Raw genomic sequence first — 12,281 nt, 5'->3', positions numbered from 1 at the left:
AATCAAATAATATAATAGTATATTTTTTAAAAAAAAATCAACTCTATTAGTGAATGTAATTTAATCTAAGCATAGTGCTTAGGCATTTTGGCAATCTTTATATAAATTTGAGATCATTTTTAAAAAAATTGTATTCTTATATTCCATCAACAGCCATGGATATATATATATATATATATATCCTATCAAAGAGATTCTTTTCCTTGACATAAATTTGGTGCTTCTATTGAAAGCATTTTCATAGAAATTGAAGTTAAAGAAGTGTGGAATAGAATTATGAAGCTAGTATACAAGTTTAAAGCATGAGAAAAAATTCAAGGATTTGAAAGAGACTTAGAAGAATAAGTAAGGTCCAATTGGAAGTAAATTTTGAAACCTTGTGCATTGTGACATTGATTAAAAGGATTTGGATTCATTTTATGAATTATTAATAAGTAATTTGAAGGATATTTGGAATTTGAGAATAATGGATGATTTTTGACGAGCTAATTCAAGTGATATAGAGGAATAAGTGCCAATGACTTGCTTTTGGCTTTGAGCATGTTTATGGATAGATAACAAAGGGTATAAGCTAATGAAATGGAGGTGATGAAAGTATTACAAAGCATTATCTACAAATATAAGAGATTTGATGGAAGGAACATTAGCAAGTTTTTCTAAGCATATGTAAAAATAAATATAAATTATCATACATTCGACTTCCTTGATATATGATTATCACTTCTTGCAGAACTTGTCTTTAGAAAGAAGGATAATATTATAAACATACATATTTATCTAGATAAGAAGTATTAAGTAGATGATAAATGTAAGTAGATTTGATAATATCTTGTAGTCAAGCTTCTTAAAAGCTCCATAGATGTGTATTTGACATTAGACATGTTTATAATTGATTAATAGGTTAAAAACTTGGCTAACAAATTAGTCATATGTTGCATATGTTAGTGGCTTGTGGTACAAATTGGTCATGTGGCACATATGTATTAAACTTCTCTTTCAAGTTAGATATATGTCTTATAAATTAGTCACATGTCAGAGAGCCTATAGAATGTTGCTACATAGCTCTTAATTAGATAGTATATATGGAAGTAAGAGTGAAGCTTTCTTCATTCTTGTCAATGCCTTTCTAGTCCTTAGTCTTATTTCAAGAGTCTCTAGTCTTCTTGTCTTTTGCAATAGCCATTTTAGTTTCAATATAACACTAATTATGAATAAATGTCTATTCTTTTTGAGTGACAAAAGACTGTATTGAGGTTTTATTTCTTTATAATTCATATCCTTGATACACTTTTATTTTTATTTTTTTATATATTTTATGATTTTCTATTTAAAAAATTACTAAGTAGATCTTCTTCTATTATTATGTGAATACAATCTATTCAATTGTTTTAATTTTTTTAATTTTAATTTTTAAAAAATAGTATTATATTTCTAATTATTTATAAAATTTAATCAAATAATTTTATATTTTCTTTTCTTTGCCATGGAACATACATCTAAATTTTAATACAAAAAATTAATTATTTAAGAAAAAAAATAAGTTATGAATTTATTATTATTATTATTATTATTATTATTATTATTATTATTATTATTGTTTTATTTCTTTTATTTCTTTTTTTCTTTAGAATCTTTTTTGAGAGTAAGAATATGATTATCAAAACATAAAATTATTAAAAAATATTCAATCAAAAATAATATTTAGGTAGAAATTTCTTTTTATTAAATTTAAAGTATATTATATATTTTAATAATGTAAATAGCTCAAGTTTATTCATAACAAAGTAATGTTTGTATCTCTAATATTAATTTGTATCATAATATAGAAAAGTAAAAATAAAAATAAAATATTAATATAAATAATAATTTTTAATATATTTTCACGTATGCACATTAATTCTAAGTATAATATCTTCACAAAAATAATCAAAATAATCTAAGAGATTAAAGATTATATTATAACCAATGATACTATATAAAGAATAAAAAAGAATATATATATAGATATATATTTTATTAATTTATAAAAAACATTTAAAAAAATTAAATCAATATTATTAATTTAAATGAAATTACAAAATTAATAATCACAAAATTTTGAATATAACATAGTAAATAAGTTTTGATTTTGTTTCTAAGTGCAATATGTTTTCAAAGTTTATATCAATTCTAATCTAATAAGGTAATTTTCGATTACTCTATACTGAAAATATTTTATTCTTAATTTTTTTCATAGAATCTTCTTTAAAAAATATTTGATACTAAATTAAATTATTTCTTTTAGAATTAATTGAACTAAAATCAAGTCTGACATGTTCATTTTCTTATTAATGAAAGCACTTTAAAATAGATTAAATATTTTTAAAATAATAAAATAAAAAATATTGAATTATGAATAATTTTAAAAGAAAAAAAAATAGACTCCAATATTTTATATATAAAAATGAAGAATCTAAACTTGAATCAAAAAATAAAAATACTTTTTTACCTTCTATTTTTTGTTTAAAACGAATACCTTAATACCAAATTATCGGATAGATATGGAATATTAATAATTAGATCTTAAATAAATTTACTAATTTTAAATAAAAATAATTTTTATATAAATTTTCAATTTAAAAATATAAAAAATATATTTTTTAAAAGATAAGCACTAGAAGTTATAGATCTTAAAAAGGATTGTAGACTAGATAGCAAAAAAGAGTTAATATATTCTAAACTGATAAAGAAACATGCATATCTTAATTTTTAATTTTTTAATTTTTTTGAATAAAACACGTAAAATATTTAAAGGTATATAAATTTTAAATCAATAACACCTTAGTTATCGAGTTTGAAATTGTGTTGTGAAAAATTTGTCTAATATAATTCTTAAAATCATTTAAGATAAGGGTGGATTGTCTTCCACCAAAAAACGATACATAATTTATTTTTTTTAATTTATAGATGGAAAAGTATATTATAGCTTGTTCAATTTTGTAAAAGATAATATATAAAAGATTCGATTGTATATAGTAGAATAATTCTAATCTATTATATGACTTTAAATCATTTTTAAAATTTTATTTTTAGAATGATTCTTTAAAAAAAAATCTTAGCTAAGTTTTAAGTACAATGAAATTATAAAATATGTAAAGATGAGTTTTTGGCCAAGTGTACAAACTTAGTTATAGAATCATGCCATGAACAACGAATTCTATAATAATATCACATTGAAACTTTTAACAATGTTTTTGGATTTTAAATGTGTTGCATCAAGAACTTTAAAGGCATTATGATAAGACATGAAGATTTTAGAGATGATTTAGGAGATAAAACAAAAAAAAAATGAAGTCATTTAAGATTGATCCTATTATCTCCCTAAAAGATGAAATAGAAATAACACATTAATAAACAAGTAAAAGAATAGTAATGCTTTGTTATCACAATATATGGATATGAAATCTTTCCCTAATCTTAAACAAACAAACCTCAATTTGAATTATTAACACAAGAAGATGAAAAAAAAACTAAAAATAAAAATGTGCTTTAAAAAAATAAATCCAAACACACATAAATAAAATAGTCTAAATTACAATGACTTTAAACTACTAAAAAGAATGCCATAACAATAAAAGTTATTGGTTCAAATCTGAGTTATACAATCCTACATAATGGGCACTATCATATGAATAATCTCTTTCTAACATTTCACAACAGAAAAAAGGAATCATAAAGGAAAACAAGTAGAAAATGAACATTTTTCTGAGTTGAAAGGACTCATCCAAAGACTGCCCCACTAAGTCACCTCACAATGCTAGAAAATCTGTCAATTCTGGGGTCGTCGGTGTCATCTCACCAAACGCCATCGACAAACGGTTTTGTTCGAGAAATTTTTTCGCTGGGGAATTGCAGCCACTCGATTCTGTTGGGAGGGGGGCAATTCAATTGCGCACCACATTGCCGATGATCCCTTGAATCAGACTGCGGTTGCGAGTGGCTGTGTGTGTGTGTGTGTGTGTGTGTGTGTGCTCGTGATATTGTGGCTGCTAGCTGGAGTTGATGGAGAAGAGCTGGACGTTTTGGTCGTGTTTGGAGAGGATTACGGACGGAGGTGTAATTCATCCATTTAATTTGCTGGGAGATTTCAAGAGAGTATGATTCTTTGACTAATGTTTCAAAAATCAGCAGGTGGACGTTTTGGGTCATCTCTTAAAACATAAGTGTAATACAATTTAGAACTAGTTACCTTCACAAGCGATCTTGGTTACAAATTTTGTCGCATGAAGTAGATTAGGATGAAAGCGATTGTTGTGAATTGTATGGACACGGTGCGTTAAGGGTGTCCATGTACCTTGTCGAGGCGCATTCCTTGGAGAAATGCATTCGAAGCGACAGGAAGACTGAGGAATGCGAATCCTTGCTGATTCTTCTTATCGTTTAGGATGGTTACCATTCCAGATTCTGGACGAGTTGAGCTTTGTCTGTGCATGACGATTTTGTTCGGTTCTTAGCTCACTGCGTCATGCTCCATTTTTTGTTGATAATCTACATGCTGCTGGACTCATACATTTACAAATTGGGGTCGTCTAGCACAATTCGAACAATGTGAAGCAAAGGAGGTAATAAAATTAGCTCATAGGTTTTTTTTGGTGAGTTGCAGCTATGGTGTCTTTGCTGGTGGCCTCCAAGGCCGACCCCGCCTCTGTTGGTCCTGCTTCCGCCCTTTTATCTCTCTGCTCCTCATGGAGCCGAGGGCCTGAAGTCGACTACAACCCCACGTATAAAACCGGAAACGTGCGCATGATTCAACTACAAGAGCACATGGTGCATGAGGACTTTTTGGAACAACGATGGGAGTCACAGACAGGGGAGAAAGTGAGTGAAATAATCTTCATGAGCAAGCACGGCGCGGCATCCAATCGACCTGCACTCACAGTGCATCCAATTGGGGTACCACACTTGATGAAGCATGAAAACCCACCTGCAGGAGGCAGAGCAGGAAGAGTCTCACCACCGAATCCACGCATTGGCCCCTGGTTTCGATTACTAAAATCCTTGTCTGCCACGAACAAGCTGTTGCCCGAGTTTGAGGTCACACTTGAGGCAACACATCACGGGCCATGGACAGAGTCACCAGCAATGTTTGTGGAGATTGGGAGCACGGAAGAGTACTGGATGCGGGAGGATGCAGCTGCCACCATAGCCTCCGTCTTCCTCAAAGGCTTAGGGTTAGATGGAGGCCAGGCATATGGGTGTTGGTCTGAGGAAGAGCATAGAGGACAGAAGGTTTTGTTAGGATTAGGAGGAGGTCATTACGCCCCCCGACATGGAGATATTGCTCAAAAGGAAGGTGTATGGGTTGGGCATTTGCTCTCAGGTTACTCTCTGCTCATGACTGATCCAGGCTCTTCTTCTAATCTGAAGGACTATGACAAGGTTGGTGGCACATGGAAGGAGGCTATCCTTGAGGCAGTTGCAGCAACGAAGCTGGCATTTCCGGGAGGAGAGGTGGTTGTCCACCTTGATGGTAAGAGTTTCAAGGCATGGCAAAGGAATGCCATCACCTGGTTCCTGGACAAGGAAAACATCAAAGTAGGAAAGCCTGGCGATTTCACTAGTTGAGATTCTTCTATTGCTCTTGTCCAACACACAAGCACGTCAGTGGCATTAAAGTGATTGGTTATCTACCACTCTTCGTTTTAGTTCAAGGTTGTAGGAATAGGCCTTTTAGCTTCATTCATCACACATATTTCTTTTAACATAATGATGTACACAAATACAGGGGGAGGAATTGACAGTGTGAGGAAGTAAGAAAGCAGTATTATTGAAGAGTCCATCCGCCAATATCAACTTGAATGTTGAATCTGATTTTTAAATGGTGATACCTAGCACTTTCCCACTACAGTCTAAATTGAAAAAGGATTTCAGAAATCAACATGTATTGGCAAGAAAATTTTTAGTAGTATAAAATAAAGAGGTCACTTAACAAGCTGTGCATATTTTAGTGCAAGGTCTAATAGTCCTTGGTCTTTATTTTTGTTAAAGTTGTTAGGTAGAACAAATAATTATGTAGAGTAGGAAGGATCAAACCAAACTACTAGAAACTAAAGAAAGATAACATTCTTCAATCAATTTTTGGTATAGTAGATGCTCTATTTTTAATCACCATTACTATTGGTATTTCTCTTGGATCATAAAATTTGGCTTCACTTAGTGGAAGAATGCAGGTTTTTTTTCAAATATAATAAATACAAAGATGGAAATGACAAAGAAAAAATAATTATCTTAATAAGCTCTTTACTTGAGTATTTGATTTAATTCATAGTTTTTTCTTAGATAACAATAGTATGGATCATATTTAAATTAAACCTTTGTTGAAACTTTTGAAGTAGAAAATATACATAAAAAAAATAAATTATATAAAAGAAATAAAGTATAGACAACAATACAAGCACATATAAAAGATAATGTAGGGTGAATACTAAGAGGATATTAGAACATAATATAAAAATAAGTTAAATCTATTAATTATAACATACATATGGAACAAGATTTACAAAAAAATATTTAAAAAATATTTTGTTTTATCAATTTATTTTTATTTTTATGATGTCAAAATCTTTTAATAAAGTTTTGTATAGAATAAGAAAGCTCAAGCAAAGAGGAAGAAATCATTGTATCAAAAAAGAAATATTTAAATTTCCACTTTGGTCTATATAATGTATAAAATAACTTTAATAATTCTTAAATGTAGATTTCGAATCTATATTGAAAAAAATAGTATTATATTTTGAATCACAAGTAAATAGTCAATATTTTGAAAAAGACTCTTATCTTTTAAAAAATAAAATAAAAATTTTAAAACAAATTTTAAATAATAGATTCTTTAATTGAAATGATTTTAATAAGAAGAATTTTTTTCTTACAAAGATATTATACACTGAATAAGAATTATTTCTCTTTATCTCAAAAAGTACTTAAAAACATATTTTAAAAATTTCTTTAGATATTATAGAGATTTTTTATCCTGCAATACTAAACATAAGAATCTAATCTTCTATCAAAGAAAATTCTACTATAAAAGAATTATACAATGCAATAAAATTCTTAATCAATAAAATAGTAAATTATTTTTTATTAAATAATCCTAAAATTCATTGCTAAAAAGTTGATTATTTTTATCTTTAAATATAGAGACATCTTATTTTTTTCTAAAAACAACTAATCTTTTTATTTTTTAAATACTATTCATATGATTTTTTTTGAGATTCTTCAATGAAGAATTATAATTAATATTGTTTTTATTAATAATGAATGAAAATCAAATTTCTTTTCTATTACTTTTATATATTGTAAAAATTATGATTTCAACATATGAAGCTATAATCTAGTTATAAGAGTTTTTTAAAAATTGGTATTTATACAATATATTTTATTAATATTCTATATTAGACTTTAATATTTAAAATTATATATTATTTTGAATTTAAGATTTAAAAAATTTAAAGTTCTTAATATTGATAAATCTTATATTTAATATTTATAGATTTATAGATTTTTCTTTTATATAGGTGTAAAAACAAAATCTATCTATTTCTTAGTATTAAAAAAATCATAAATTTTAATCTCAAAATTTCTATACAAATCAAAATATTAAAATAAAAAAAAATTAATAAAAAACATCACGAAATAATTAAATCTTATTTAGAAGATTTTGAAATGGTTGTAGAAACAAAGTAATCTAATTTAAATGAAATAGTTGAAAAAATAGATAGTTATAATTTATTTTCACAAATTAGGATAAATCAAAAAAAATCAACAAGATTACAATCTTCTAAATCATACCAATTCCATTAGATAAATATAAAACAAAAAACATAGACTAACCTAAGAACAATGAGCTTTCTATACATGACCCTTTTTGATAAATAACTAGATATCTAAAAAGTTAAAATTTCAAAGTTTAAGAATATAAAAGAATTAAAAAATCAATACTTTATATTTTTATATCTAATAAAATAGATCTTTAAAATCAACTATCTAGATTTTACATTAAAAATTTTCTAAATCATGTTGTAGTATGTTTATTTATATAAATTAAAATTCATTAGAAGTATTATAAAGATCTTTTTATAGATAAATAAATAAATATAATATTAGAACCAAAATAATTTGGCATCTTTTTTAACAATAAATTTTAAAAAATAAAAATAAATTATAGATCTATAATTGCTACTTAATATTATCTAAATTTTATAGGTACTAAATTTATCATGTTAAGATGTTCTAACTTATTTATTTTGTTAAGTTTCATATCAAATTTGATATTTAAAGGATCTGGATAGGAGTATCTATCTTTATATTAGCTAATAAAATCTTATCTATATATGCAATAAGATCTAAAGTTGAAAAAAAATATATGAAGATAAAATAAAATTATGCTAAGGAACCTAATAAATAAATAAATATATATATATATATATATATATATTTTTAACCATTTTTATGAATTAAAATTAACTAAAGCTTAATTAAATAAATATATCCAAAAAAAAAGCCAAAAATATATATTAACTAAATAATTGGTTGATCAAGTTATTATTTTATTCAGATTCTTGAATTTTTTTATCATAAGCTTTAATTTTTACTAAATATTACCTAAAATATAAAGATAGAAAATTATAGAACTTTATAACCAAAACAATCTTTGATAAAATAAAAAAATAAAAAAAATAGCATTGTATATTGAAATAAAATCATCTGATTTAGGTACTTAAATAGAAATTTATAATTATAATGATTTTAAGTAATTTTTTTTAATTTTTTAATTTTTTTTATTTTGGAATTAAATAAGATACATCTTTAAAAAAATAAAAAATAAAATAAAAACTTCAATGTAATACTAAAGAATCCATAGAATAAATATAAATATATATATATATATATATTAATTTAGAAAAAATATATAAATAAAATAAATAAAATATATTTATAATTTATTAATAGATAAAAGATTAAAATAATAACTCTTCTTATAAAAAAAAAAAAATTATAAGTAATGGTTTTATAATTATTAGGCCTTTATTATAGAGATTATTTTGGTTTATCAAACAAGTAAATTTAATACCTTTGATATAAGTAGGTGCTTAAGCTTAAGATAATTGCCAAAGAAATAAAAGAACTTCACATCTTTAACTACTTTTAATATAAAATGGTGCTCAAGATTGGCAATTTCTCAAATGAATTAGGCAACCTAACATTTTTTACTACATTTAATATAAGTGGATACTTAAGCTTGATATCATTGCCAAAAAAATTAGGCAACCTCACATCTTTGAATATGTTTGATATAAGTGGCTGCTTAAGCTTGACATCATTGTCAAACATATTGGATAACTTCTCATCTTTGACTTCCTTAGATATAAATGAATATTTAAGCTTGATATTGTTGCCAAATGAATTAGGCAACCTCACATCTTTGACTACTTTTTATATAAAAGGATTCTCAAGCTTGATATTATCTACAAATAAAATAGGCAACTTCACATCTATAACTACTTTTGATATAAATGCATATTCAAGTAGGAAATTATTGCTAAATGAATTAAGCAACTTCACATCTTTGACTACTTTTAATATGATAATAGTAATGTTCAAGCATAAAATCATTGCCAAATAAAAAAGACAGTCTCACATCTTTGACTACTTTAGATATAAGTAGGTGCTTAAGCTTGGCATTATTGCTGTTTGAATAATGTAACCTCACATCTTTGACTACATTTGATATAAGTAAGTACTTAAACTTGACATCATTGCCAAATGAATTAGACAATCTGACATCAAATATGTATACAATTAAATCCACATGATAATCAAAAGAGAAATATATATAAAAAAAAAAAAAAAAAACTCAATGACAATCAATGAAGCACATTGATTTGGATCTATAACAACATGATTTTTTTTTCATGGTCAACTTTATATAACCCTCTTTTGATGCATTTCCTTCCATTCCATCAAGATTCTTCTTTTTGAAAATAAAAATTTAAATTCTATATTGAATATTTCTTTTCAAGAAGTTTTAATTAGATAGATATTAGTAATTTATTTTTTATATTTATATTTATATTTTATTTTACCCATAGTTCCAAATTTTGACTTTAGTACATCCTTGAATGTCTTAACACAATTTTATGCTTTTTAAAAGTAATTTAATGTTTTTTTATACTTTCACAAGTAGTTCCTTGAACAAAATTAACTATTTCTTTGCATATTATCCATGAAAATGGCATGGGTTTAACTATCCCACTTTATAGCTAAAACTTCCATTGTATATTTTATTTCTTTCTTTTCTAAAAATATTTTGACAAATATTTTTTTGGCTTACGAACATATCTTTCAAAAAAATGCTTCATTTGAGTCAAACTTTTTGTGACAACAACACGGATTCATCTAGTCTTTCTTTATGGGAAGTGTAATTGTGTGAATGTAAGAAGGATAAGTGTGAAGTGGTTTAGGGTACAGGGAGCTCATCCTTCTCAATGACCATCCTCTCCAAGCTGTCTCGTGTTCTCCCTTCTGCTTTCTATCCTTGTCTCTCCCGATTAGCTTCCAAGTCATGCTTCTGCTGCTGCTCTGAGCTGTAAGAGTGTTGAGATAAGTTGGGTTTATGAACTTGTGATGTTTGAGAATGAATTTTTCCATTTGTGAGAACGTGAGGAAAATTCTTTGAGTTTATTGATGGAAATGAGCTGCGGAAGCGGAAGTGATATCAACAGCGATTCTCAAGTTTCTTTGAACAGAGATCACATGTAATGTTTTGTGTTCGACGTAGTGAATGGGTAGAAAATCAGATTTGTTTGGTTTTACAAGAATCTGGAGTGGGAAAATATTTTCTTTGTTATTCTCTCAATTTACTATGAAATTCATGTTCAAGTCACCATAAGTTTTGGTTTTACTTAGAGTTGGTTTCTTCTAGAGATTAAAGTTACGCTTTGTATAAGTGGAACTTCCTTCGAGATGGCAAGCCTTCACAAACTCAAACGTCAACGGGTTGATTTGACTGGAAGTGAAAAAGGGAAGATTTGTGAAGTTCACCAGAAGCATCCAGAATTGAAACATGAGGAACTTGCAAAATACATGGTTGAATATCATGAGTTCAGATTGGTGAGTCGGTCAACCATCTCCAAACTCCATGATGAGCAGCAGAAGTGGTTGAAAGTGGACTCAAAGTTGCCAGAAGGAAGTAGCAGGAGATCCCGAGAACCCAAGTGGCCAGAATTTGCGAAAGCTCTGCCAACGTGGTTTGGCCAAGTAAGAGAAATGAAAGGAACATTGAGTGATGTGCTCTTACGAAAGGCACATGAGTTCCGAAGATTAATTGATATTTCAGAGCGTGATTTCAAGCTTTCCAATGGATGGCTTGCCAGATTCAAAGCAAGGTATGGGATAGCGGCTTACCGTGACTTTCATGGAGAATCTACAGATGCAGTTGCCCCAGGTGCGGCAATCACGATATTTAAGTTGCCCGATTTCGTCAATTGCCATAATGAAGCCGTCGAGGTTGATTACATTGGCTGATTCCAACGATGACAACGGTACTGATCCTAATGATATTGAGCCAAATATTGAACACAAGATTGAACCTAGGGCTGTGAAATTAAAAGATGCTCAATTATATGCTATGGAGTTAGTTTCATGCTGGACAATACCCAAACGTTTACGGCTGAAGAGATGTTACTGATCAGTCAATTACGTGACAAGTTTACAAAGATGCATGTTGCTCAGTTAATAGCTTCCAAACAACTTCGATATCAGCAGTGCTTTTTTGTCCAATGTAAATTCTATTATGTGAAGTTCTTTTAAAAATCAACTAACCTATTGAGCTTCAAATTTTCTTAGCAAGTGTTCTTGTATATATCCCCTTGTAGATAGCAGTGCAGAACAATACGTATCCCAATACTTTCACCAAGTGACCCGCAGAGCAACTAAGGATGCAAACCCCTGCCATAAACAAGCAAAGTTGCAGACCACGAAGTAGGAAAAAATTAGTGCTCACAATCAGACAAACAAGTCAGGAAAACTACAAACCACAGCACTACTAAGTAGGTTTTATAAAAAGAGAAGCAAACATTGCAAACTAGGGCCAAGAACTGAAACTCAAGTCTTGTCGAAGGCATTAAATGTCATGAACATTTGCGCACTGAGAGAACTTGCACGCTGTACCAAATATACCACATACCAGATCCAGATCGTCCCAGCCTACTCCATAAGTAGTAAATGTAATAACCAAAACATCA

The 12,281-nt window shown here is 27.9% G+C and overlaps 2 protein-coding genes across 4 annotated transcripts; both read left to right on the top strand.

Annotated features, from left to right (window-relative positions):
• Positions 1 to 3,851: 3,851 nt before the first annotated feature.
• LOC112281049 (D-aminoacyl-tRNA deacylase) lies at positions 3,852 to 5,973 on the top strand. 3 transcript variants are annotated; one of them, XM_024517205.3, is made up of 2 exons: positions 3,852 to 4,134; positions 4,643 to 5,973. In XM_024517205.3, the coding sequence occupies exon 2, from the start codon at positions 4,645 to 4,647 to the stop codon at positions 5,602 to 5,604; it is 960 nt and encodes a 319-aa protein (XP_024372973.1). In that variant the 5' UTR covers positions 3,852 to 4,134; positions 4,643 to 4,644; the 3' UTR covers positions 5,605 to 5,973. The 3 variants fall into 3 exon arrangements, with proteins under 3 accessions (XP_024372973.1, XP_024372971.1, XP_024372972.1); XM_024517203.3 differs by having other exon boundaries at positions 3,903 to 4,093; XM_024517204.3 differs by having other exon boundaries at positions 3,944 to 4,170.
• Positions 5,974 to 11,001: 5,028 nt separating this feature from the next.
• On the top strand, positions 11,002 to 11,562 carry LOC112281600 (uncharacterized). The gene has a single exon (XM_024518251.1). The coding sequence runs from the start codon at positions 11,002 to 11,004 to the stop codon at positions 11,560 to 11,562; it is 561 nt and encodes a 186-aa protein (XP_024374019.1).
• The last annotated feature ends 719 nt before the right edge of the window (positions 11,563 to 12,281 follow it).

This window comes from Physcomitrium patens, chromosome 4 (assembly GCF_059467195.1).
Source record: "Physcomitrium patens ecotype Gransden chromosome 4, ASM5946719v1, whole genome shotgun sequence".
Classification (NCBI taxonomy): Eukaryota; Viridiplantae; Streptophyta; class Bryopsida; order Funariales; family Funariaceae; genus Physcomitrium; species Physcomitrium patens.
Note: the sequence above shows the minus strand (reverse complement) of the source record. Positions and strands in the feature narration are given on the sequence as shown.